Genomic DNA, 25,850 nt, shown 5'->3' on the forward strand with positions numbered 1-25,850 from the left:
ACCCCGTAGGAAAAACCGAGATACAGGCAGGAATAATGTACACCAGGGCTGGGGCTCAGAGGCAGAGACGAGGGATGCTCAGCGGTTAAGGCACTAGCTTAGGACTTGGGAGACCTGGCCTCAATTCCCTGCTTTGCCACAGATTCCCTTAGGCAAGTCACTTAGCTTCTCGAACGCCCGGGCCCCCCCCCCCCCCCGGACAGGAGGGCTAACAGCCCTGCTCGGTCTCTCGGGGGTGTTGAGGATACAGGCGTCAGACTGGGAGGTGGATAGCTGCTTTCCACTGCACCTTCTAAATGCCTGCTGGATTCTAAAATAAACGCCCATGTCAGTTGGTCTGTGTGTGGAGAGTCTTGTGTCTGCTGCTGTTGGCGGGGGCGGGGGCGGGGGGGGGGGGGCAGGAAGCATGTTACGTTCTCCCAGCAGCCAGACCTGTGGATGTTTATCTCCACTGGGACTGAGTTGCATAGTCGTTCTGAGAAAGCTGTGTCCCTTTTACATGATGGGTCCATTGTTGCAAAGGGCAGTCGGGATTAGAGTGTGAGGAAGCCCCTTGGGTAGCTTTAGCCTCTTCCAAGCGGTACTATGAAGATCAGGACTGAAGCCTTGAACGTCGCTTGGAACCTTGGAGCAATTTTCTCCCTGAAGCTCTGTGCTGGCCTCCCTCCTGCACCTTCCAAGTAGAGAGTTCATTTGCAGCTGAGTCTGTACAATGCTATATAGGTGTGTGTGCACCTTAGTGGAGCTCCCTGGTGCGGGGAGGAACCACACTCAGTTGGAATAAACCCAGTTTAGAACCGGAGGAGCCTCAGTCATTCACTTTATTCTTTTAACCTAACAAACGTTTAGGGATTGTACAAAACAAATTCCCCATCAGAGGAAGGAGGGTCTTATGGCTAAAGCACCAGATGAGAGTCAGCACTGCTGGGTTCTAGTCCCAGTTCTGCTGTTGACTCACTGTGTGACCTCGGGCAACGCATAGAACCACTCTGTGCCTCCACTTCCCTGTCTGTGAAATGGGGCTCTGAATATTTGTCTAACTGCATTGCTCTCAATGCTGTTCTCTGCGATCCGCAGATGGAAGGTGGAGTGCATAGTACTAGTACTGCACCAGGCTACCTGGCTGATTGCATCTACCTAGATATTTACAATGCACCCAATCATTTACCTGCATGCATTGTTTGTATCAGAGGCCTTACTGCAAACCTAGGGAGAAATCGCTTCCAGCGGCAGATGGCATGGCATAATTTGGATTTGAACATTAATGTTCTTTAAGTCATCCATAGATATGTTGAGAATCCCTACATGATCCAGTATTTATACTGGATGGGGGATGCACTGCGCTCACCAAGCGTCTCCCATCTGTTGAGTGTCTAGCTCAGGGGTAGGCAACCTATGGCACAGGTGCCAAAGGTGGCACGCGAGCTGATTTTCAGTGGCACTCACACTGCCCAGGTCCTGGCCACCGGTCCGGGGGGCTCTGCATTTTAATTTAATTTTAAATGAAGCTTCTTAAACATTTTGAAACCTTATTTACTTTCCATACAACAATAGTTTAGTTATATATTATAGACTTATAGAAAGAGACCTTCTAAAAATGTTAAAATGTATGACTGGCACGTGAAACCTTAAATGAGAGTGACTAAATGAAGACTCGGCACACCACTTCTGAAAGGTTGCCTACCCCTGGTCTAGCTGTATCAGTGATGTGATCTGAGTGCCCCACGGCCAGTTTTACCTCTGCTCAGGCCATGTGTTAGGTGGGTGGGGGATATTTGTGCAGCGGGTGGAACTGTAACAAACTCCTGCTTACAGCCAAGGGCCGCAGCAGCTGCACAGACCTGGCCGTGCCCTGCTGTGCCCTGGCGAGAGCCCTTCATCGCTCACTGTCCCCTGGGGCAAAAGGAATTTCCCACATTCAGCCCTGGCTTCCCCCACATTGCTACACTAGAGGGCACCAGTGTCACACTGCGAGGCCCATGTTCTTCTGGTACAAGAAGGGAAGTCGCCCTCTTCTGATATATTTAGTCATGGACTTTCCCACACTGCTTCTTCAGCTTTGGCCTCTGCTCTAATCAGATGGGCTCCCCCTCTCCCTGCCAAGACCAGAGGGAAATGCTCTCAGGCCCCAGGAGAGAATATAGGTGAAACTGGCTGACTGCCTCCTGGGAGGGTTATGGGCTAAGGGGCCCACATGAAAAGGAGGTGGTATTAGAGCCAGGGCCGGCGCAACCCATTAGGCGACCTAGGCGGTCGCCTAGGGCGCTGTGATTTGGGGGGTGGCGACTGCGGCGGTATTTCCGCAGCCGGACCTTCCACCGCCTCTGTGGGGGGGGGGCGCATTTCGGGGCGGCGGAAAAGCTGGCGGCGCTCCTGATTAGAGCAGTGTTGCGTGGCGGGACTCACCCCTGCGGCGCCTTCTGCTGGTGTCAGGGGAATTAGCTCTTTTTCCAGCTCCGGAGCGCCCTCTACAGGCCAGTGTCCCGCTTAGTCCCGAGTCCCTCCTGGACCCCAGTGCCCCTTTCAGGCAGGGGTGCCCCCTGCAGTACCCCATAGTCTCACTGGGTCTCCCCTCCCCGGGGAACCCCCAATCCCCTATCCCCACCTCGCCTCAGTCTTTGGTTACTGCCAGTCACCAGCTAGCCCCCGCTCACTGGGGCGGTCTGCAGTGTAAAAGCCACTCATCGTTGCCAAGGGGGGTTTGGACCTGCTGCCTTGGCCTACCCCTGGGCTGCCCTCTGCAACCCCAGTACCCTTCTGGGCCTTTAACAAAGCCTGCAGCCTGGGGGAGTTTCCAGGCCGGAGCTCCCCAGCTCCTCTGGCCTTCCCCAGCCCTGCTCCATTCCAGGTACCCTGTGAGCTCCTAAGCAGCCAGGCCCTTCCCTCTACAGGCAGAGAGACTCTCTCTTCTAGCCTCTGACTCACAGCCCTTTTATAAGGGCTAGCTGAGGTCTGTTCCAGGTGTGGCCACAGCTGTGCCTGCTTCCCCAATCAGCCTGGGAGCTGTTTTCCCCAGCCACAGCCCTCTCCAGGGCTGGTTTTAACCCCTCCGGGCAGGAGCGGGGTGACCACTCCGCTACAAGCAGGAATCCTCAGTCAGTAAGCAATCAGAATGGGACTCTCAAACCCGTATGTGACTCCAGAGCGCAAGTCCCACTGACTTTCTGTTCTAGCCCAGCAGCGTCCCTGACGTGTGTGAAATGAGGCCAGACACAGCCGTCCCCAGCTTGCCGTAAATCTAGGGTTGCTCTCGCAATTCTAGTGACTGTGCTGTCGTATTTGGTATCTTGCTTAAAGCCTCAGCTCCTGGAGTCATGTGTTTTCTGAGGATCTCGGCTTTTGTTTTTTTTAAAACGTTTCTCAACCCTGTGGTTGCAGAGGAAGAAATCTTGAAGACATGGTCTGAGTGTAACCTACGGGCTCAGAAACTGGAGGACAAATAAATAAATAAGTAAACCCATGCTATTGTGGCTTTTCTAATCTCATGGTTTTTAAGCCCAAGCCCATGATTGGGGTAGTGGTGAAGAGGGGGCTGACTCATGACCTGAATGCAGAGGGTTGGCAACATTGTAGCTGTCTAGGGTGGAGCTTCTCTGTCCTGAGCGCTGGCCTCTTGTGGCTGCTTCTGTCTCCCCATCTCTTGGCATGGCAGGTCCCCAGTGTTTCCTGGGGAGAAGAGTCTCTCTTCATGCACTTGGTCCTAGACTCTCTGGAACTCCGCACAGATCTGGGGGGAAGGGCGGTCCAGGTGATTTTGCAGTTTGGCTCTAGCCCTCTGGCACAAGGTAGAGCAGCCCCCAGACCCAAGGGGCTGTTCTGACAGCCAAGAGTAAGGATGCTCCGGCCATGCCTTCTCCCCAGAAGTGCCCCCTCTGCTGGGAGCTGGGAAAGGGACGGGTTAGCTCCCTGGAGCTCTCCCTTGCCCAGGGGGAATCCTGAGAGGGTCTGAGCTCAGAGCTGCCAGCTGCTTAACAGCAGGATACCAAGGGAGGAAAAATCACTTTTGTAGTGGTAATCAGAGTGGCCCATTTCAAACAGTTGACAAGAAGGTGTGAGTAACAGTAGGGGGAAATTAGTATGGGGGAAATTAGGTTTTCGTTTTGTAATGACCCAACCACTCCCAGTCTTTATTCAGGCTTAATTTGATGGTGTCCAGTTTGCAAATTAATTCCCGTTCTGCAGTTTCACATTGGAGTCTGTTTTTGAACTTTTTTTGTTGAAGAATTGCCACTTTTAGGTCTGTTATTGAGTGACCAGGGAGATTAAAGTGTAGGAGAACATTTCAATCTCCCTGGTCACTCAATAACAAACCTAAAAGTGGCAATTCTTCAACAAAAAAACTTCAAAAACTTCAAGAACAGTTATTTTTCCTCCCTTGGTATCCTGCTGTTAATTGAATTGTCTCGTTAGACTGACCTCACACTTGGTAAGGCAACTCCCACCTTTTCATGTATTTATACCTGCTCCTGTATTTTCCACTCCATGCATCTGATGAAGTGGGTTCTTGCCCACAAAAGCTTATGCCCAAATAAATGTGTTAGTCTCTAAGGTGCCACAAGGACTCCTATGATCACAGGACCACCCCGCTGCAAATACTATCCCAGCTGTGATGTGTCTGTGGAGCCTTCCAAGGGGCATGAGTAGCAGGGCCATGGTTAAGCAGACTCATTCTGTGGTGGACCCTTCAGCAAGGAAATTTCGACCCAGGCCCAGCTTCAAATGCATAACAGACTGGCAGGCTTCAAGAGCAGCCACTAGGGTCATTGTTTGTTTTTATTACTCCAGCAGGAGGGCTCCAGTCATTTGCATGGAACAAAGTCCAACACCGGGAATGGGCTTTGGCCAGAGAAGGCAGTGGTGGGGGTGGGGTGGATGCCCCATTGTAAAGCAGTTTAATGGAAACCTCTGGTTGGGTACAAAAGAGCAATAAACTCCCCACACGGTCATTAGAAAAGCAAAAGCACATTGGTTCCAGGTTTAGTCCATCCAGGTTGTGGACTTGTCTGTGTGAGAGAGAGAACTCAGCTACAGCATCTACCTTTGTGGCAAGATCTCTTCACTGACCAGTTAGTGGCGGCTGATGTCCCGCAATACAGTCTCCAGCATCCAGGAATTCACAGCCCCTTTGCTATTACTTCCTTTCCCTAGACTGCCTGTTTCACCATGTCTGTTTCTTTATTGCCCTGCTCTGTAATTCCTCCTCTCCAATTTCTAGTTCTTTCCTTTCTGCAGTTTTCTTCCATCTCCTTCCCCTGTTGTTCGCCTGTCCTCTTTAAATCAGAGATGGGCTTGAGCAGCAGGGTTAGGATTTGGGTTTCAACCTCCTCAAAAGTCAGGGTGTTTGGGTACATCTGATTTGTTCGTAATGAGTTGGTGTTGGGGTGAGCAGGTCAGTGTGTGCACGAACCTGCATACACCACTGCCCTCTACTGAATGGAATCAGAACTGCTCCAATGTATGTCATTAGCCCCGTACTGCTAACAGATCCTCTCATTTAGCTTGAATGGTAGGGGCCTGTGCCAGGCAGTTAGCTGAGTATAGAATCTCTCTCCATGGTGAAGTGACCGGGACGGGAGAATCATCGCATGATTTCAAAAGGAAATGTACCAAACCGGGGTGTTTATAGCTTCCTGGGGGGGAGGAGGGGGACAGGTACATAGGCTCTGATTCTCCTTGTTTTGCCCCTCGTGGTGTGTGTGAAGTAACTGCACGACGTTACCCCTGGTGTGAGTGGGTGGGGAGGTCTGGTTTGGTAGCGATGTGCACCTTCTCTGCACTCACTGTGTGCAGGTGTAAATAAAGACACACGGTGCAATGGAGGGGGAATCAACGCCCCAAGCATTGTCTGCCTATAGCCTCCTAGGGAACAGCAATTCCCTGTGCTGTGAGAGGACTGTTCTGTTACCCCTCGGTCTTGCCCAGGTCCTGTTTGCCTACTCGACAAACTCTGCACAAGCTGCTTGGAAGGCTCATTGTCACGCTGTTTGTTGCCACGTGTGTGAAGGCCCTGAGGAGTGCGTCTCTTCCCTTGCTAAATCCCCCATCGGAAGCGCAGACCTGGCTGGGGCAACTGGGGCAGGCCAGTTCCAGCAAGTGAATCTGCTCCTGGGGGTGAGCTGTGCCCCTTTGGGAGCACAGTCCAGCTGCCTGGCCTGGTTATTTTGTCATCTGAGAACTCCCGGTGGAGGGGCTGGTGTCCGGCTGGCGGCGGACGGTGCAGTACCAGAGGCAGATGAAGAACCCTGCAGGTGGAAAGCACATTGTAAGCCTTCGGTCACTAGGGTTGCTCCATGTCCTTTCCCCTCCCCACTCCTGGATTCAGAGGCGGGGCAGCAGCAGCAGAAGTGCACTGACCAGGTGGTGGCTGAGAACCGTGCTACTTATAACAGCAATGACCAGGAGCTAGCAGAAACCTCGAGGGGACTCTGCTGCTCCTAAATCAGTGGTAATAGAACCCTGGAGCTAATCCAGCCCTGCCGTCTGAGCCTCCTTCTGCAGAATCCCCCTTGACGGGGCTTTGCTTCAGGTCTTAAGCTACTTCTGGCTCCATCCCATTCATCCCACTGCCTGAGCACTGGGCCCTGCAGCCTCACTGACCCAGGAGGGAGTTGATGATAGTGAAGAGGATGAGCTGAGGAATCAAGAAGACACCGAAACCGAGGAAGGCCAGTGCCCAGGTCGTTCCTAGCAGGCACGTCAGTCCCAGCACTGTCACCAGATCCTTCTTCACTCGTTCTTTCTGACTGTTCATGTTGGATCTCAGTTTCCTCAGCATCCTCATGACGGTGACTAAGATGACCACGTTGAAGAGTATGGTGATACCAGCGTAGCCCACGTTGAGGATGTAATGAACATCCTGGGCCTTGTCTGTGATCCAACACCTGTGGGAGAAGAGGAGGAGACTCTCGTATGCTAATGACGATGATGCCACACTGTGGGGATTGGCCCCGTGGCTGGGGAGGGATGTCTTGCTTTGGGAATGGCACCATGCCATGAGAATTACACCATTCCAGCAGGGCCCCGGGGATCCAGGCCTTGGGGTCAGAGCCCAGATAGGGTAGCAGACATCCGTGCAAGGCTGCTGGGGAGCCAGCTGCTTTGTGTGCCAGCAAACGGGATTCCCGATGAGGAGGACAGAAGGGACATCTGTCTCGGACGGGGTGGAAAGGCTTTTTGGGCTGCTTAGTGTTGCTGGTGAGTTCAGGCTCTAATTTGCCTTAGTAAATGCCTGCACGCCTTGGAAAGGGGGGACCACAGCAGTGCATGGGAAGGGTGTTGTGTTGGGGGAAGCCTATCGCGCCATAGCTGAGATGGGATTTCAGTGCCAATGCAAAGGGAGCAGCACCATTTGTGGGGAAATGGCACTGTGGTTCTGGGCTGGAACCAGGCTTTGGAGACCTGCCCTGTTCTTTGGGAAGGGCAACATACTTGCAAAATTGCACTGCCTCTGGGGAGTCGGAGCATGTCTTGGGCAGAGGACAGCACCATACTCCGAGTAGAGGACAGCACCATCCACCAGAAATGGTCTAGTGAGGTGTGAATGGCACTGTAGTTTTCAAACCATCCCACAATCCTAGGACAGGCCGACAGAGGACAATGCTGGGTAAATGGCGCAATTGTTCTAAACCAGCATCATGCACCTGGGAAAGTCGCCATGTTTTGGAGAGTTGGACTTAGGCTATGTACACACGACAGCGTACGTCGGTATAAGTTATGTTACTGAGGGGTGTGACTAAGCCACCCCCGAGTGATGTAACTTATAATGACCTAAATACGGGTGTGGACAGTGTGCTATGTTGGCAGGAGAGCTTCTGCACCTCTGTAAGCTCTGTAGCCTAGCCAGAGCCTTAATCTTCATTGCCCATGGATCTGATTAGAGCACTCCATGGATGGCACATTGCTTGGAGGTAGGATACAAGGCTTAGGAGAATAGAACCATATTTTTTATCCTGCATCCTGCCGAAGATAGGACCATGTGGAAAAGAACCAGGAGGGACTGGGGAGCACAGAAGCTTTTAATGATTAGGAGACCTACTGTACCACTGGGAACCCAGCCTCAACCCCCGCTGGTCCCCATTATGGCAGAACGTGATTGTGTGTGGACCATCAAACCCATGTCTAACACTTACATAGTTGCATTGTTGTAGCCCGTGTCGGTTTCAATTATGTGCAGCCCGTATGTCTCTTCCTTGAAGATGAGAATGCTAACCACAGCTAAGGCTGGCAGTCCTGTGGGGGCGGGAGATACACACCGACTAAGCTATGATTGAACATGATGGGAATACATAAGAAGGACCTAAGTAATTGGAGGGTAGGAAACTGGGTAGCATTCAAAGGAGTTGGTCCTTGGACATAGGTAGGAAGAGAAGTATATTGGAGGAAGGAAAAATCCAGTAAGGCAGATGGGACAAGTGGTGATGGAATATGGGGCCATTTTAGAGAGCAGAAACACAAAGGCAGGTCGTGGCTGTGTGAGCAAGATGCAGTTATGTCCCTCAAAAAAGTTTCTGCTGTCCCAGCACACTCCAGGTAAACCAGGCTGTCTTATATTAGATGTTGGTAGGGCACTGTAGATTCCCTCCCCCACACCCCTATCACGCATGGGAAACGTAGACATGAGAGGTGGGCCCCATCAAAACCCCTGAGTATTTGGGGAGGGATTGGAAACCAAATCTGGATATAAACTCTGCAACCAGCCCCTACTTCTTTATTATGCAACAAGCTAATGCATTGCAAACAGACAATTACTATCTAATTCTAGAGCCGAGATCCTCTGGCTCTCAGAATACAGCTAAAGGAGCACTTTGATCAGCAGTGGACAGCCTCCCTCCCACAGGCCAATGCCTGGCTCTGACCGCCTCCCAGATCTTGAGTGATTGAAATGTGGCTACATCTCTCACTGGAATCTGCTGACACTGCAGAGAGTGCAGCGGAAGGGCTGTGGTTTTGGCAGGAGGGACGGAGCTCCTCATGGGTTGTGAGGGAGGCATCTTTCTGGGTAGAGAACCTGCACTTACCCCAGCCAACGGCGCACAGCTTGAGGACGTATCTCCTGATGTACACGTTGTAGACTTTGATCAAGAGCAGGTAGAGGTGGAAGCCCTCGATGGCCATCCAGGTCAAGCAGCAGAGCAGGGAGTATTGGAGGAAGGCGGCAGTGCCTCTGCAGAGCCATGTGGAGTGAACCGATGCCAGGGGCCCACTGAGCAGGAAGAAGACATTCAGCAAGAAGAGGGCACCCAGCAGGTTCATGTGGATTTTGGTTGTATAATCTCTGCTCTTTTTCCTAAAATGAACACCGCAAATAGAACTCAGTTCCTTCTGACTGTCCTCGAAATGGGGAACGGGAGGGGGTGCAAAGCAGGCAACGCAATCCACTCCTGCCCCCCACCCCAGCCCCTCCACCTGGGACATCCCCTCCAGTCAGCGTGTGCTGCAGGAGAACGCCAGAGCTGTCTCATATCTCGATAGGGCCCACGTTGGGGTGTGTGTGGAAATGTCCTGTCCCTTCCTTGGGGGCTGAGTCCATAAGACCACGTGGCGATACACAGGCAGTGCACACTGTATTAGAACCACTGGTGACTCTAGCAATGTCTGTTAGGGGTGTGACTTTTATTCTGTTTCTTTACAGGCCAAACCCCTAGTGTAGATGCCGTTCAAAGTGCGTCGGGCAGCAGGTATAAGCGATACCAGTTGCAGTATAGCCAAACCCATGACTGGATTAAGGCAGGGGCTTTAGGGGCTGCAGCCCGGGGCCCTGGCTCAAGGGGGTTCCCAGAAAAATAAATCACAGGCAGCGATCTCTGGGGCGCTCAGGTGGCCTGCCCTGGCCCCACGCCGCTCCCAGAAGCGGCTGGCTGCTGGCACGTCTCTGTGGCCCCTGGCGGGGCAGGAGGCGGCTCCGCGCGCTGCCCCTGCCCCCAGCACCGTCCCCGCAGCTCCCATTGGCCAGGAACCGGGCAGGCAGCCTGCCTGAGCCCTGCTGCACCCCCAGCTGGGAGCCACCTGTGGTAAGCGCCTCCCAGCCAGAGCCTACACCTCGCACCCGCTTCTGCACCCCAACACTCTGCCCCAGCCCGGAGCCCCCTCCTGCACCAAACTCTCTCCCAGACCCCGCATCCCCTCCTCCACTCCAACCCCCTGCCCCAGGTCAGAATCCCCCTCCTGCACCCCAACCCCCTGCCCCAGCCCCCTCCTGCACCAAACTCCCTCCCAGGAAAAAGACTTGTATACAGGGGCCCCACAAAATCTAATAGCCCCAGGCCCACAGGAGAGTTAATCCGGCCCTGGGTGAGCCTGCCCTAGGAATGTTGGCTGGCATATCAGCAAACCCTTTCTAGTGTAGACAAGGCCTGGGGAGCTTAAAAAGCCAGAAAACCACAAGATCTGTCTGTGTCCAGCAGCCTCGGTGAAGAATTCATGACAGCCAAGCTCTGGGCCAGATCCTCCGCTGCTGTGGGCTGGCATGTTCCAAAGATTACAATGGAGCTCGGCTGCTTGACACATGCTGCTGCTCTGGCCCCTGTCTCGTCTCTGCTGCAAGGGATGTGGCCAGGGATAATTGGATCCCTCCAGGAGCAGATGGGAGAACGGTGCAGAAATTCAAGCAGGAACGTGACGTCTTGGGGGTGGGAATGGCAAGTGTAACTCTCCAAAAAGGGCCAAACTAACCCCGGGTGTAACCCCAGGGGTCTCAGTTGGGAGTCCCCATTGGAATGAATTTGGTTTAGCATCTCTCTTGAGGGAGCCCCTGTTGATTCAGCTCAGCCAGGCACCCCGGGCGGGCGCCGCTCTGCACAGCAATGGGGTTACCTGGAGGCGAGGTAGTGGAGGATGGTGAGGAGCGAGGCAGCGGCTGAGACACTGCAGCCCACCATGGAGATGTAGGTGAGAGGAGCCAGGATGGCCTCGTCTATGGGCGCTGAGGAGATTTTCTGCGTGGGATGAGGAGGGGAAGGGGTGAGGAATGAATGCAGCCCTTTGGCACTGGTCCTCAGCCTTCACGGCCGCCCTGGCCTTTCATTCTCCCCTCAACCCCCTCCAGCTTCTTCAGGCCTGGAGCCTGTTCCACCCCCCCAGCTTGGCACCCGTCCCTGAGGCTGCTGGATGTCACTGGCCTCTGTCCTATCTCCTCCCCCCTTCCAGAGCTCCGAGGGGGACGGGGGAACCGCCTCAAAGCTCGACCCCCTGTCCTGACCCCGTGAGAGGGGTTGCTCAACAGGTCCAAGAGGTTCCCTCCAGAGCGGAGGCGGGGCAGAGTGTGTCCTAGTGTAACCCTTGTGGGGGTGCACGCGTGTACATCCATCCCCCGCAGTGTAACAGGTGCTGGAGCGAGGCGGCCCCAGAGGATGGTGCTGCACGTCTCTCAGCCGCTGCAGGGCGGGTGTGAAAGAGGAAAGGGAAATGGAAGCAGGGCCTTGTGGTGGAGCCCAGCTGTGGGGAAATGAGCCGCTCAGAGCACTGAGAGCGGCTGGCGGGGAATGAGTCAGGGAGAAGGCAAACAGGAAACAGCCCTGGGAGAGGGATGAGTGCTTTAGAGCAGTGGGTTTCAAACCGCGGGTTGCGACCCAATGGAAGGCACTGGGTTGCGGCGGCTCTGGTCAGCACTGCCAACTGGGCCGTTAGCAGTCCCATCAGCGGTGGCTAGTCCCTACCTGTTCTGACACCGCGCTGCGCCCCGGAAGCAGCCAGCAGCAGGTTCGGCTCCTAGGCGGGGGAGCTCCGGGGCGCCGCGCGCTGCCCCCGCTCCGAGCACCGGCCTCGCAATCTCATTGGCTGGGAACCAAGCTGGGAGGAGGTGCCTGCAGGCAAGAGCTGTGCGGAGCCGTTTGTGCGCCTCTGCCTAGGAGCCGGACCTGCTGCTGGCTGCTTCCGGGGCACAGCATGGTCCACAGCGCCAGGACAGGCAGGAAGCCTGCCTTAGCACCCCCACTGCACCGCTGACCGGGAGCTGCCTGAGATAAGCCCCACCTCCGCGCCCCAATCCCCTGCCCTAGCCCTGAGCCCCCCCAACCCACAGCCCCTTCCTGCACCCCAAACCTTTCATCCCCAGCCCTAGCCCAGAGCCTGCACCCCCAGCCCAGAGCCCTGACCCCCTCGAACAACCCAACCTCCTGCTCCAGCCCAGAGCTCCTCCCACACCTTGAACCCCTCATTCCCAGCCCCACCCCGCAGCCCTCAGCCCCGCACCCCAACCCTCTGTCCCAGCCCTGAGCCCCTCCCACACCCCAAACCCCTCATCCCCAGCTCTGTTGGGTCGCGGGCATCAACAGTTTTCTTCAACTGGGTCACCAGAAAAAAAGTTTGAAAACCACTGATCTAGAGCACCTGAGAGACAGGGACTGAGAGGGAGCAAAGACTGTGTCTGATGGCTGGGGGGGGGGAGCCTCATACACCCCCAAACAGAGCAAGAACAGTGGGGGAGAAACAGCCTTCCTACCAGCAGCACGGCAAAGTAGGTGAGGTGGTTACACTGGCACAGCACTACGTCTTTTTGGTGGATGGTCTCACAGCCAGCGCTGCTCCAGTTCCCCTGGCTGCCGTTTTCTGCAAGAGGGAGAAACGGCCTTAAGGAAAGCAGCCCACGGCCACAGAGCAGTGAGGCCGAGCCTCAGGAAAACCCATAGGCAACATTTTCCAAAGCACCAACTCACTTAGGAGCCCATGGCCCATTGATTTTCAGTGGGGCTTCGGTACTTTTGAAAATGTTACCCCCTGTCTCCAACCGCAAAAACAATCAGAGTGTGGGGCAAGGGGTGATCTCAGGTAGTGCTACTGCGACATGGGGGTGTTGACGCTAGACATGGGCCAGCATTGGGATCAGAGTTGGGTTTGGGCTACCTGTGGTTCAAGGCTGCACAGCACTAGGGCTCATGTGGGTTGGTGCCGAACCCTGGAGAGCTGTTCTCAGGCATATAGTGGAGGGAAGGAATAAAGCTAGCAGGACAAAATGTCCCCCTCCCTGCACCTTCCTCTGCAATCCCCTAAGATCCAGCCCTGGGCACCTACAGGCTCTCTAAGAGCAGGGAGCCTCCAGTTCTCAGGGGCAAGGACCTTGGAGCAGTGTTTTTGCTGCCTTCTGCAGCGTGGGAGGCAGGTCACTTGCCAGGTTTATCTGGGTGCATCTCACCCCGGGCACCGGGGGAACCTGAGTCCCTGTTCTCTGCCTGTGGCACACAGTTGTTCAGTCTCTGAGGGCTGTAACGTTCCGCTCTACGGGTGGTGGTTTGGTGCTTGGTTGTGTTTTTAGTGGCCGATGATCCATGAGGCCAGCCTAGAGGATCTGGGGGTCCCTTCTGGCCTTAAATTCTATGGCCCTGGGTCTCTATATGACTCCTTCCTTGGAAGAAAGGCATAAAAATGGGAGTTGCTTTTACAAGCCTGTGGGAAGTGCCTGTACCCTGCTTGGCTGTTTGCAGGTGGCTCTGGCTGACCTGGGCCCGCTCTCCACCCGCTTTGTGCGCGACAATGGCACTCACTCAGGAAACCCCTGAGGGGTGTGGGGTTTAGTCCTCCAATAGGTGCCAGTGTGGGTCTCCATATAGCCCTATGCTCGGCAAGTCTCTGTGCACAGAGGGGGGCTCTCCGTAAGCAGCTCTGGGATGACAGGAGGATGCTTGTTGCTGGGAGCCAAGGGAGGTCGGGGTTCCCAAGTTCTCCTGGCAAGGTGGCTGGGATGAGTATAGTCTGGCAGCAGACAGGGACGGTCATAGCATGAAACCTCAGAGTCTGTCTGGTAAATTGCAGCTGCATGTTTGGTCCTTAGGTCCCCCTGGTGTCTAAGGCAATGCGCTCTCCATTGAATGACTCCCACCATCTCTGTTTTGCCTCTTCCTCGTTCCTTGCATGCATGCACGGGTACCGCGTGATGCTGTGAGTGTCATAATTACCTGGTCCTTCCTCCCAAAAGACGCAGATCGCATTTGAGTTATCCTGGTTGGGGGGCGGGGGGAGAAAACATGAGGCACATGGTGAGGTGTCTGTGCTCCCTTAGTTCCAAGCAATGTACGTAACCTGCGCTCGTTAGGGAAAAGTCTTGTGACTGGTCCCTCCTGCCTATGCAGTGTTGTTCCCTACAGCATATTTCCCAGCACTTTTTCCTGCCCACTATTAACATGAAGCCCCATCACAGGAATCCACTGCATCACTTGGGAGACTATTCCGCAGTGTAGTGAGGAAATATTTGATAGTTAATCAGTTTTATCCCGTTACTCTGAGTTAGTAATAATACCCCCTTGGAGTAATAATACCCCTTTGGAGTACCCTACACTCTTTTCTTTCTTTCCCGCTGCTTACACCTAGATTTTCAGCAGGAAAATTTACACCAGGTGAGGATCTGGCCCTACATACTTCTCAAGCAGTTGACTTAGAGCTCCTTCGTCATTTGGCCATTCTGCTTCGCAATCTTTTCCTCTAAATCCCCGTAATCAGTTCATTGCTGCTCTCTGACGTGCCTCCAATATACCCGAGAGCACAAAGGGCCAATGGCTTCCTCCTACGTCTGCACAGTTGGGTTACATTGCGTGGTGCCCACTTGGCGGGCACGTCTCTCCCCCCTAAAGATTCCCACCTGCTCCCCAGTCCGGACAAAGACAACTTGCAGGCGGGCTGACCCTCAGAGTCTCCGCAATACTTCACAGAGAAGAGTTGACAGGAGTCAGTGGGGCTGCACTGGCTTTGTGGTTAAAAACCAACCAACCACCACACGCCTTATTGGTTGCAATGAGCCAGGACCTCCCCCCACTCTCCCGTAGCTCCAGGGAAGGTCAGAGGAGAAGAGAAGCATTTTAAAAGCCCCACTCCATCCCTGCAGCAGCTACTCTGTTTTCTGCTACAGCTTCTGCCTCAGCTAGAACTCCTCCCAGGGAGCACACATGCGCATGCCCGCTGCATGCCCTTCGAGGAAGTGGCATACTCCTCCTCCGTGCCAGGCCAGTTCTACTGGGTGGTACAGAGCAGGGGAGATCTTGCTCTTAGCCTGCCATTCCCTGTCAGGCCCCTAGCACCTGAGCACACTGCTAGCAGGGAGCAGGAATTACATTCCCCTTTGGGATACCGGGCAGTCAATGGTGCCAGGGCTCAGGGAGGGGGAGCTCCTTATGCGCTCGCTCCCACCTCTTTGCACACCGAGTCAGAGAGATACTGGCCCAAATCCACCCTTCAAGCAGCAGGTTGAATTCCCATTGGGTTTCAAGAGCCCTGGCTGTTCCTGAGACTTCAGCTACACTGACCTCCCCGCTCCGGTGTCCTGAAGAGCTATTTGCCTTCCCTTGCCCAGAGTGATAGCTGCTGTTAAAGCCTTTGTGGGCCACGATCACCAGCTCACCAGCTTTTGGTTATGCCAGAACCGGATCTCCACAGGCTCAGTGAGGTTGGTGACGCTGTAGTTTTCAAGGGTGGCCCCTAAGATGTCATTGTTCAGTAGGGAGCTATTCTTCCAGTCCTGCAAAGCCAGAGCAGAAGAAACAATGCGCAGACCCATAAAGACTATTACCAGGAGTGGGCAGGTCACTGGTATCGGGAGCCTTTCATCTGCAGATGACCAACGCTGCTTCTATCCATGGGCAATCTGATGGCCTATGTGCAATGAGTTTGTTGGTCTCAATCCAGTTCCTTGCAGGCAGGTGCTCACATTGCAAACCTCCCACACCATGATGCTTAACCACTTCATCGGGGAGGCCATGAACGGAATGGTCAGAGAGGCCAAACTACCCTTCCACTCTAAGAGGTGTCCCTTTATGATGCATCTTACTGAGGTTGCACAGAGAAGTTTGCATTGCTGCTTCCCATGTTATACGTAAGAGTCCTCTACGCTGCATGTGTGGGTGTTGTGGGCACCTGCATGTAATATGTTGTTAATGAAAGGATCCAGCTAGATAGACGGATGGCCTAGAGACACCGTCCTGCTCATCTCATTGAAACACCGGTGGAAGCTATTTTCTTAGCATTGGTCATAGGGGGCTGCAGCAGCCAATTGGTGAGCAAGGCCAGACAAATCTTGATGTTGCTTGACCATGGGCTGACCACATCTTTACAGCTTCCCGGGGCTTTAATTACCAGAAGAGAGGTGTTCCCCTGGGGTTCCCCTGGGACAATTCCAATATACCTGGGGCCCTTGCCCTCTCTAAATTCCCCTGCACTTCCAATTGGATACGGCATAAATGAGCAGGGGTGCCGCGTGCTGTTAAGCAGCTACCCTGCTTCATCTGCATCTCGGTGTTGGGGAAGGGCCCCATGCGTATGGTCTGATGCATTAGTCTAGACAGCTCTTCAAAAGAAAGGGCTGCGTACATGCAAACTAATGTCTTTTCTCTGCTTCCCCAACCCACCCGCGCTGGTAAAACTTCAGAGTGTCTAACCTGGAACAGGCAAGGGGTGTTGAGATAAATGCAGACGAGTTTCATTTCTGCTGGTGTACTCCGCCGTTTCGGCACCAGTGCAGCTGGGAAATGCATGGAGTGTTGGGTTGGTTTATTCCTTTTGGGCTGTGAGGTTGAAACAGAAACATTCCCTGGCACAAACTGACAAATGTCAGGTTATGATTTAAAGAGAAGAAGCAAGTGCTGAAAGAGCGATCGCAGGGGGCTGCAATGCAACTCAATAATAATTGTAGCATCTTTCAAACACCCTGCATGCCAGCATGCTGGAAAGAGCGAAGCACAGTGTCAGCGTGAGATAAAGGATAGGGAGGGAAGGAGAAGTGAAATGAGGCAAGGATGAAAAGAGCAGTGCTTGGGTCAGATGTGCTTGTAGCTGGAGGGAGAAAGATTTATTCATGTACCTGAACCCATCTGGGCCAACAGTGTGGTTTGAACCCAGGACTTTCTGCACTAAAAGCATGAATTGCCACCCCTTGAGGTAAAGAACTAAGTGAAGCCCTGTAGCTGATTCCTAAACCTTTTTTATGGACCAGCTACTAGAAGGGCGACAGACATCCCTATTCTCCACGATGTCTCCTCATCTATGTCTGTACGCTGCCCAGCACAATGGGGGCCTGATCCTAACTGGTGCTTTTGGATGCTACGGTAAGAGAGATGATTGACAATCACAGCAGGAGGTGCGGAGGAGAAGGTGGTGAGGTTGCATGGAGGTATAGCGAGGAGACCAGTATCAGATGAGCAGAAGAGTGGGAAATGAAGAGAGGTGAGGTCTGTGAGGCAGGGCTCCGGCAAGACAGATATGAGGATACCATGGTGACAGGTGTGGTATAAATGACTAGTAGAAGCTTTTTCTCAGAGCTTTTGGTGAAATAGTGTCTGGGAATCTCTGTCTTGCCACCTGGGTCAAACAGAGGAAAGGTTGAGAAGCTGGAGCAAGAGGATTTGGAAGCCCTGGATGTCCTATTGCTCCATAATAAGTTTAGGACTTTGTATGGTGGCAACAAATATTGTGACTGGGATTGTGAGTGAGGCTCACCACTTTCTAGGTCGCTTTCTGGCAGAAGTGACAGGGCAGACGGAAGCCACAGGCTCCCTCATTCAGACCTTCATTTACAGAAACATTTGAATGGTTCTCTTGGGTCCGTGACTTACCATTTGCTGTAGAGGTCAGGCCCAGTTTGCAAAGTGTGGAGCCACGCCTTGCAGGGGTGCTGTTGGATCAAAGGGTTTGGTTCAGGCCAGTTCCTAAATTAGGCTGTACCAAGGTCTTTAAAAGTGACTAGTGATTCTGAATGCGTCAGTCTTTAGGGGCCCAGCTGGAGACCTTAAAGGGACCTGGATTTCAGAACTTTTGGAGCTCCTCCCTCTGGAAATCAAACCCTTCTAAGGTGTCTCAAGCTGTGGCCCTGCCATTGAAGTGCCCCAAATCACCCTTTATTAATAGTAGAACGGTGGTAAAATTGATTCCTTTTGCACCTTTGCATGATGCTTTCCTGATGCTGGATTTTGATCTCTGTGGGATGCACACTCCTACCCCTAAACGCCCTGAGGTATTACCTCACCCACCCTTGTCTGTAACCCGATAGTCAGATCCAGCATTTCAAAGCCACGCTCACATGCACTTTTAAATCTCTGAGAACACTCCCTGGGTGCAGAGTTCAGCAGCCAGTTTGCTCCCAAAAACCGCTGCAGCAGAGATACATATCGCTTTGAGCTCTCTCCTATCACTTATACGGCCTCCATTCCTTTGGCATCTGAGCATCGCACACAACGCCTGGGTGGTAGGGAAGTGCTCTTATCCCCAGTTCACAGATGGGGAGCTGAGGTACCGACAGACTGTGACTTGCCCAAGGTGGCACAGTGAGTCTTGAACCCAGGAAGCCTAACCATTGGAGCATCCTTCTCTAAAATCTTGGGCCCAGCTCCACAAAGGTATTTAGGCTTCTAACGTGCATGGATTTCAATAGGCGCTGTAGCGGGGTGGACACCCGCTCCTGCCCTGAAGGGCTTGAAACCAGCCCTGAAAGAGGGCTGCAGGGGTTAAAAGCAGCCCTACAGAGGGCGGCAGCTCTAAAAGCTGGGCTGATTGGGGAAGCGGCTGCAGCTGGGCCACGCCCCAATCAGGCCCCCGCTGGCCTGTATAAAAAGGCTGTGAGCCAGAGGCCCAGGGCAGTCTTCCTCTAGAGAGAGAAGAGTCTGGCTGCAGGAAGCTAGAGACAGGGTACTTGAGTGGAGCAGGGCTGGGGAAAGGCAGAGGAGCCGGGGAGCTCCAGCCTGGAAAGCCCCAGGCTGCGGCCTAGCAGAAGGCCAAGGGGTACTGGGGGGTTGCAGAGGGCAGCCCGGGGTAGGCGAAGGCAGCAGGTCCAAACCCAACCTTGCCAGTGGTGAGTAGGCTGATACTGCAGTCTGTCCCAGGGCGTGGGGCTAGATGATGACTGGCAGTAGCCTTATACTGAGGAGAGGTGAGACTAGTGGGTGGGGGTTCCCTGAGGAGGGGAGACCCTAAGACTGAGGGGTTACTGCCAGGGGGCAGCACCCCAGGTAAAAGGGCACGGGGGTCCTGGGAGGGATCGGGGCCAGAGGACAGGCGGATCACCAGCCTGCAGGGGGCGCTCCAGATGCTGGAAGAGCTAATTCCTGGAAGTAACCAGCAGGAGGCGCCGCAGGGGTGAGTCCGCTCCTCTACAGGCGCACACATACCTTGATGAAGCTGGGCCATGGAGACGTTGGTCTTGTTTTCCCTTAGTTAACGTGAGACAAATCATTTTAGACTGAAAATCCATGTTTTGCTTTGTGTAGTGAATGGCACATTTGCATGTGGGCTTTGAACATGCAATCTACGTGCGGACACAGTGGGTTCTAGGGGCAGTCAGGATTGCAGATTGGCGGAGGTGTGGCCATGTGTGTTTGTGAAAACTCTGGAATTGTGAGTGTTTGTTCCCACTCCGGGTGCAATCCGCAATGACTCTGAGTCTGTTACAGCCCCCTTGGGAGTGCGGCTCATGCTTTTAGCTCTGGAGGTCCCCAGTTCAATCCCCTTTCTCGTGATGATAATGTAAGCACTCACTTTCACTGCAGAAAGGTTACTTTAAAAAGAGAAGGAAATTCAACCCAAAATATTATTAGAGCAGAGATGCAGGAAACCTGCGGTCTGATCTGTTCCGGGACTAACACTGAGGAAGTCCCCCAGATGCTTTAGAGGCCATGTGGATGATTTTCCGTTCCTGCTGCTGCACTATTGCGTGGCTTTCAGTCAAAGAAGATAAAGCTGACATCTCTCCCTTGTCCCCGCTGCCCTCTGGCAAAAGTTCTTCCCTGGATGGAAGCGTCAGCACGTCGCATTCCCGGCGTACGTAGCAAGGCACAAAGCACTCTGGGTGGATGTGGAGACTGAGACCCCGGCTGGCCACCGGAGACCGTTCTAATGACCCGCCAGAGCGGACTGGGCTGGGAAGGCAGGCGCCTGGAGCTTTGGGTTGTGGGAAGGGAGAGTGCACGGCTCTCATCTCCAACTGGCTCTGCTGGCTGGCTGGGGGAGACACCTCCAGGCTGCCTGAGGAAAAAGCCCAGGGCCAAGGGCTGACATGTACAGGGCGAAAACACGGGCAAGAGGGGCAATTGTTCCCCCAACATTGATCCCCCCCCTCCAACTTTTCATAGGTTTCTGTGCTCTGCTTCTGCCCACCTGCAGACATTGAAGGAGATAATATGACCACAAAGACCAGTCTATATGACCAGTCTATATACTGACACAGCTTTGTCCTCCCCACCAGAATTTTTCTGAAATGATGCCCCTGACCAGAGTGTGCTGAGAGGCCCAGAGTTTTTCACAAGTGGCTTGTGATTCTTGAGATGTGTCCAAGCAGCCTGGTTTCCAGAGGGGAGGGGCTCAGCACCTTCTGAAATTCGGGACTCTTCAAGGAGACTTAGGTTGGGCTCCCCAAATGTAAATGCTCAGTCTTGGCCAGGGTCCCAACTCTGCCCCTGATTACCATAGTCTTGCCTGTGGGAGGGGCTTAACATAGAAAAGAAAACCCATCCAAGCCAACACTGCTGCATGTGGTTGGACACAGCTGGGAATGGATGGTTTAGAAAAGGAGGGTCTGATAAGGTTTAAGGACCCTTCTGAGCCATCCCCTGTGGGGCAGGGCAGATTTCAGCACCCCACCTCACCTTGTCTGTCCATCCAGCCTGCCCATGTTATATTTATATCTGCTGGGTCAGACGTACTGGAGTCAGACTTCAGCTGTCAATGAAGCCCCATTTGGTCCTTGGGCCTGGCGTTTGGGCACACCTCACGTGTTCACACTACTTCAGCCAGGATGCAAATGGGGTTTCTTGTGGGCAGCAGCTCTGCCAGCTGAGCAAGGAGGGAACTAAGCCGGAAGGAACCAAACTAATCTGGTCTCTTCCGGAAATTACTCCTTTGTAGATCTTACTTTAGGCACTCGGCCAAAAAAGAGGAAGAGGCAGGTGTGATGGAGCGGGGGAGACAGAGAAATGGGGGAATGGAAATCGAGATCAGACTCCTATGGAAACGAAAGCTCGTGCTATCGCTCTGTGCGCCAGAACGCTGTCAGTATGCGAGGCCCTACGCTGGGAAGAGTGATTAGAAAGCAAAGCCCGCCGTTAGAGCAAGGTGGATACTGACCGGCATTGACTCGCTGCTGAGCTTCAGCCCTGGGAACCGTGGCTTAATCTTGATAACTAAAGTCTGAATGTTGGGGCATAGGACAGTGAAGTTGTCCTCTTGGAAACGGACTCCCAACAGCTTCTGTTCTAACTGTTTTAACCTAGAATGGAGAAACAAGAATCAGCGCTCAGAGGGGCGGAGAAGGCCAGAGAGGCTGGGGCTGGGGCAAACAATACGAGGAGGAAGGAAAGAACAAGGGAGTGAATGAAGATAAGAAAGAGGCAGAGACACTGAAGATGTGTATTTGAGATCATCTCCAGAAGGTATCGTCACGCGTTAGAGGTTGCCTCAGACAAGGGGCACTAAAATTGGAGACAAACTCAAACATCAGACCCTGTCACCGTCAGCTTTAAACGTTCCTCACACAAATTACGGAATGGGTTTTCTTTGGGCTTGCCTCGTTTGTGAGACTGTGCCAAGCCTGTCCGTGAGGCTTCCTGTCTGTAGGGGACAGTGTGGCTGATCCGAGTCTGTATTATATTGGGTGTCTGACTTTAGAATTATACTTAGAAATAACTAGTTCTGGTCGAAAAACAGACGAGCCATCCCACAGAAAATGCCAATGGTTAGAAATTTTGGTTTCTTCCCAAATCTGGATGCAAAGTTGATATGGGCAGTGGCGACCTGGGGGAGGGATAGCTCAGTGGTTTGAGCCCAGGGTTGTGAGTTCAATCCTTGAGGGGGCCATTTAGGGAACTGGGGAAAAAAATCTGTCTGGGGATTGGTCCTGCTTTGAGCAGGGGGTTGGACTAGATGACCTCCTGAGGTCCCTTCCAACCCTGACATTCTATGACAGAGGGCCTGGCTTTTCTTCATCGGTCCCTCACAAGTTCCCCCTTCAGCTGAGATCCACTGAAGGAGAGCAAGGGAGTCTCAGCTTCGCTTGCCTGCTGTCTGCCTGATGCCACACAGCTGCCCTGGCGAGTGAACCCCAGCCCTTTCCACCTCCTCCTCTCCGCCCCCTGCGCTAACCCTGACTCTCCTCTTCCCCTGTGCTAGCCCTAAAAACCTTCAGCAAATCCGGTCTCTCCCCCTCTCTCTGGTCTGGGGCAGGGGGCTGACTCTGGGCTGTCTGCGTTGAGCCTATGGACTGTAGAGCATTCTGGGAGAAGCTGCTTACATGGGGGCCTGAATTCCTCCTCCAAGCTTAGCCATTCCTCTGACACAATTAACCTCTGAGTGCTCGGAGCAGCCCTAGAGCGCCACTGGGACCTTCTGGGCACAGAAACTCGAGAAGGGGCTTGGAGCCTGGGCCCCAGTGCGAATCCGAAGAGCTAGGCTGCTATTGTTAGTCCTGCAGCATTGTTAGTCCTGCAGCCTGAGCCCCACAAGCCCAAGTCAATTGATCCTGGCACCGAGACTCAGTGCCCTGGGTTTTTCTTTGCAGGGTAGACGCACTCAGTTTTCCCATCTGTAAAATGGGGGTGATGATACTGAGCCGCTTCCCTGGGGCGTTATGAGGAGGGAGCGAGGTTTGTAACCTGCTTTAGACATTGAGGGAGGCTGTGGATCCAGCTGGAAATAAATTGTTCTCCCCTTTCAAACATTTCAGCAAAAGAGAAAAATGTTCATTTGTGGCAAACGTTCTGTGAAAAAAAATTTTTTTTTTGCCTTTTTATTGAAAACTGATTTGTTTTATCTCTAAGTTTTTAGTTTGTCGACCCCTCCCGTCCCCAATTTTTGACAAAAACAGGTTTTTTCACTCAAATTTCCATTTGATCAAAACGCTGTTTTCTGCTTCAAAATGCCTCGCTGTAAATTTCCCAGGCAGCCCTAGCTGCAGGCGATGGACTCGGAGAGCTGGCCCCAGAGTGTAGTCTGGCAAAGCCCCCTGTGCGTGCTCCCCACTCACCTGTCCAGCTTCCCACACTGTGTAGACGGTGCAGGGCATCCTTTTTCCATGTCGTCGTCCATGTCAGCCACCATGTTCGCCTCCTCTTTCATTATCTCTTGTGTGGGTACATGACAGTGTTCCTGGGCCTCTATGGGGCCTGGGAGGGAAACGAGCCATGTTGGGATGGGCGGAGCGGCAGCACCCTGTGGGGGAGGTTTGAGCCCTGTTCCATCCCGTGACACGTCACCACCTGACAGATCCAGGGCCACCCAGAGGGGGGGCAAGTGGGGCAATTTGCCCCGGGCCCTGCAGGGGCCCCCACAAGAATATAGTATTCTATAGTATTGCAACTTTTTTTATGGAAATTGCTTTGCCCCAGGCCCCCTGAATCCTCTGGGCGGCCCTGGACAGATCTTGGGGGTCAGAGTAAAGGTATGCAGGAGAGCACGAGGAAAGCAGAGGGAGAGCTCCCCGCACCTCTCCTCAGCTTAGATAAACACCGCCTCCTCCCCCTCCTGGGCTAGGGCCGTGAGTGCTCCATCCCGCCATTGCAATCTTCTCACAGCTGCACCTCGTGAATGAATTTGTACTTGGGCAGGTGGCCTGCCACCAGGGTAGGGAGGAGGGTTGCAAAGGCCTTTGGGGAGATGAAAGAGGGGCTTGAGGTGAGCCCTGCACACTGCTGCTTTCACGGAGACTGATTCTCACCACAACTCCCCATGTGCCCCTGGATCCACACAGACATTCCGCTGCTGCAGCTGTGTGTGTGTGTGTGTGTGTAACCCGCTGTTTTGCTGGAAAAGGCCACTTCGTCAGAAACGAAACCTTTGGCAGGAAAGTGTCAGTGACTGCAATCGCTCAGCGACTCCCGTGAGAGCAGATGTGGGGGGCCCTGGCTGGGATGCCAGACTTGTCCCCAGGTTGGTGTAATCACTGTCGGCAGATGTCAGGGTGGCCTTCTAGGCGAAATGATAGCAGAGATGTCAGAGCTCCGAATAAAGAACTATCCATACCTGCCTGTTGGAGCAGAAGAGCAGCAAGATACAAGAAGAGGCCGGTCCGCAAGGGTGAGTCCCTCTGCGTGGTGCTCCAAATGTCGCTCATCTCCTGCAAGAGACATACAGGCTCTGCTTTCTGGATTCAATTACCACTGTTGTTAAAGTGCTGATAACGTGCACAGACAGTGCTGTACAAGCCAGTAGGAGATGTAATCTCTGCTCTGTGCTTCTTACAATCTAAATAAATGATCCAAAACCCAAGGGGGGCCTATCGCAGGGCATTTTTAAACTCTCTGATATCGTCCTCACTGTAACCAGCGTGGTGGTTTATCAGATGACAGTAAACAGAGGATTTGGATTCTGATGATAACCTTAGTGGTGGTAACCACATTCAGGAAGCCCTGAACTGTGTGCCTGTCACACCCTGTCTCTTCCTAACCCTTGCTGCTGAGTTCCAAAGACAACTCAAGGATTGGATCTCCTTCCATAACAGGGAGCTGCTCCATTTAGGATTAGACTAGGGGAAAGAGGGAATGTTTCTGACAACAGCCAGGGCCCTTTATTTTGAGTGCACTCCAGTGTGCATTAGTGTTATTCCTGATATACAGCAAGACAAGAGCAGATTCAATGAGCTGTAGCCGCAAGAAGCCCAGAGTTAATGTTTTTGTGACCGGGGTCCCAGTGGGGAGCCAGCTGTGGTCACTCAATTAGGGTGAACTGCAAAATATGGGACAGACAATCCCCAAAAAATGATGGATATTCCAATACTTAGATTTACCAAGCCAGCATAAAACAGCTTCTTTATTACCTTACTGGTTACTCAGAAGTCCAAACAACACAGTTCCCTTAAAGTGATCCAGCCTCAGGCCTCCATCCAGGTACCCACGTCAAATATAATGAAAATTTTTGTAAATCTTATTTCATCATATAAAAGAAAAGGTCCTACCAATCCCAAAGGATCGGACACATTACCTCCCAGGTTAATGAATGTGTCAGATCTTACCCAAATACATGCTACAGCCAATTCTTATTAACTAAACTAAAATTTATTAAAAAAACAAAAGAGAGAGAGTCTGGTTAAAAGATCAACATACATACAGTAGGGCTGTCAATTAATTGCAGTTAACTCACGCAATTAACTCACAAAAATTAATCACGATTTAAAAAATTAATTGTGATTAATTGCAGTTTTTACTATACTGTTAAACAGTAGAATACCAGCTGAAATTTATTAAATATTTTGGATGTTTTTCTACATTCTCACATATATTGTATTCTGTGTTGTAATTGGAAATCAAATTGTATATTTTTAATACAAATATTCGCACTGTAAAAATGATAAACAAAAAAATAGTATTTTTCAATTCACTTCATACAAGTTCTGTAGTGCAATCTCTTTGTTGTGAAAGTGCAGTTTAGTGATGTAGACTTTTTTTGTTACATAACTGCTCTCAAGAACAAAACAATGCAAAACTTCAGAGCCTACAAGTCCACTCAGTCCTATTCCTTGTTCAGCCACTTGCTAAGACAAAACAAGTTTGTTTACATTTATGGGAGATAATGCTGCTCTCTTATTTACAATGTCACCTGAAAGTGAGAACAGGCATTTGCATGGCACTTTTGTAGCCAGCATTGCAACGCATTTACGTGCCAGATCTGCTAAACATTTGTATACCCCTTCCTGCTTCAGCCACCATTCCAGAGGACATGCTTCCATGCTGATGACGCTTGTTAAAAAAATAATGTTTAAATAAATTTATGACTGAACTCCTTGGGAGAGAATTATATGTCCCCTGCTCTGTTTTACCCGCATTCCGCCATATATTTCATGTTATAGCAGTCTCAGATGATGACCCCGCACATGTTGTTCATTTTAAGGACATTTCCACTGCAGATTTCACAAAACACAAAGAAGGTACCAATGTGAGATTTCTAAAGCTACAGCA

At 52.5% G+C, this 25,850-nt stretch overlaps 1 protein-coding gene across 1 annotated transcript; it reads right to left on the reverse strand.

The window, feature by feature from the left end:
• Positions 1–6,156: 6,156 nt before the first annotated feature.
• On the reverse strand, positions 6,157–16,454 carry ADGRG5 (adhesion G protein-coupled receptor G5). Its single transcript, XM_026652915.1, has 9 exons — positions 16,359–16,454; positions 15,326–15,442; positions 13,890–13,932; positions 12,440–12,546; positions 10,813–10,934; positions 9,018–9,286; positions 8,130–8,229; positions 6,598–6,881; positions 6,157–6,242 (listed from the first exon to the last, which is right to left on the reverse strand). Exons 1-9 carry the CDS (start codon positions 16,452–16,454, stop codon positions 6,157–6,159), a joined length of 1,224 nt encoding a protein of 407 aa, XP_026508700.1.
• Positions 16,455–25,850: the final 9,396 nt, after the last annotated feature.

Source organism: Terrapene carolina, unplaced genomic scaffold (genome assembly GCF_002925995.2).
Source record: "Terrapene carolina triunguis isolate 2854851 unplaced genomic scaffold, T_m_triunguis-2.0 Scaffold130, whole genome shotgun sequence".
In the NCBI taxonomy this organism is placed as follows: Eukaryota; Metazoa; Chordata; order Testudines; family Emydidae; genus Terrapene; species Terrapene triunguis.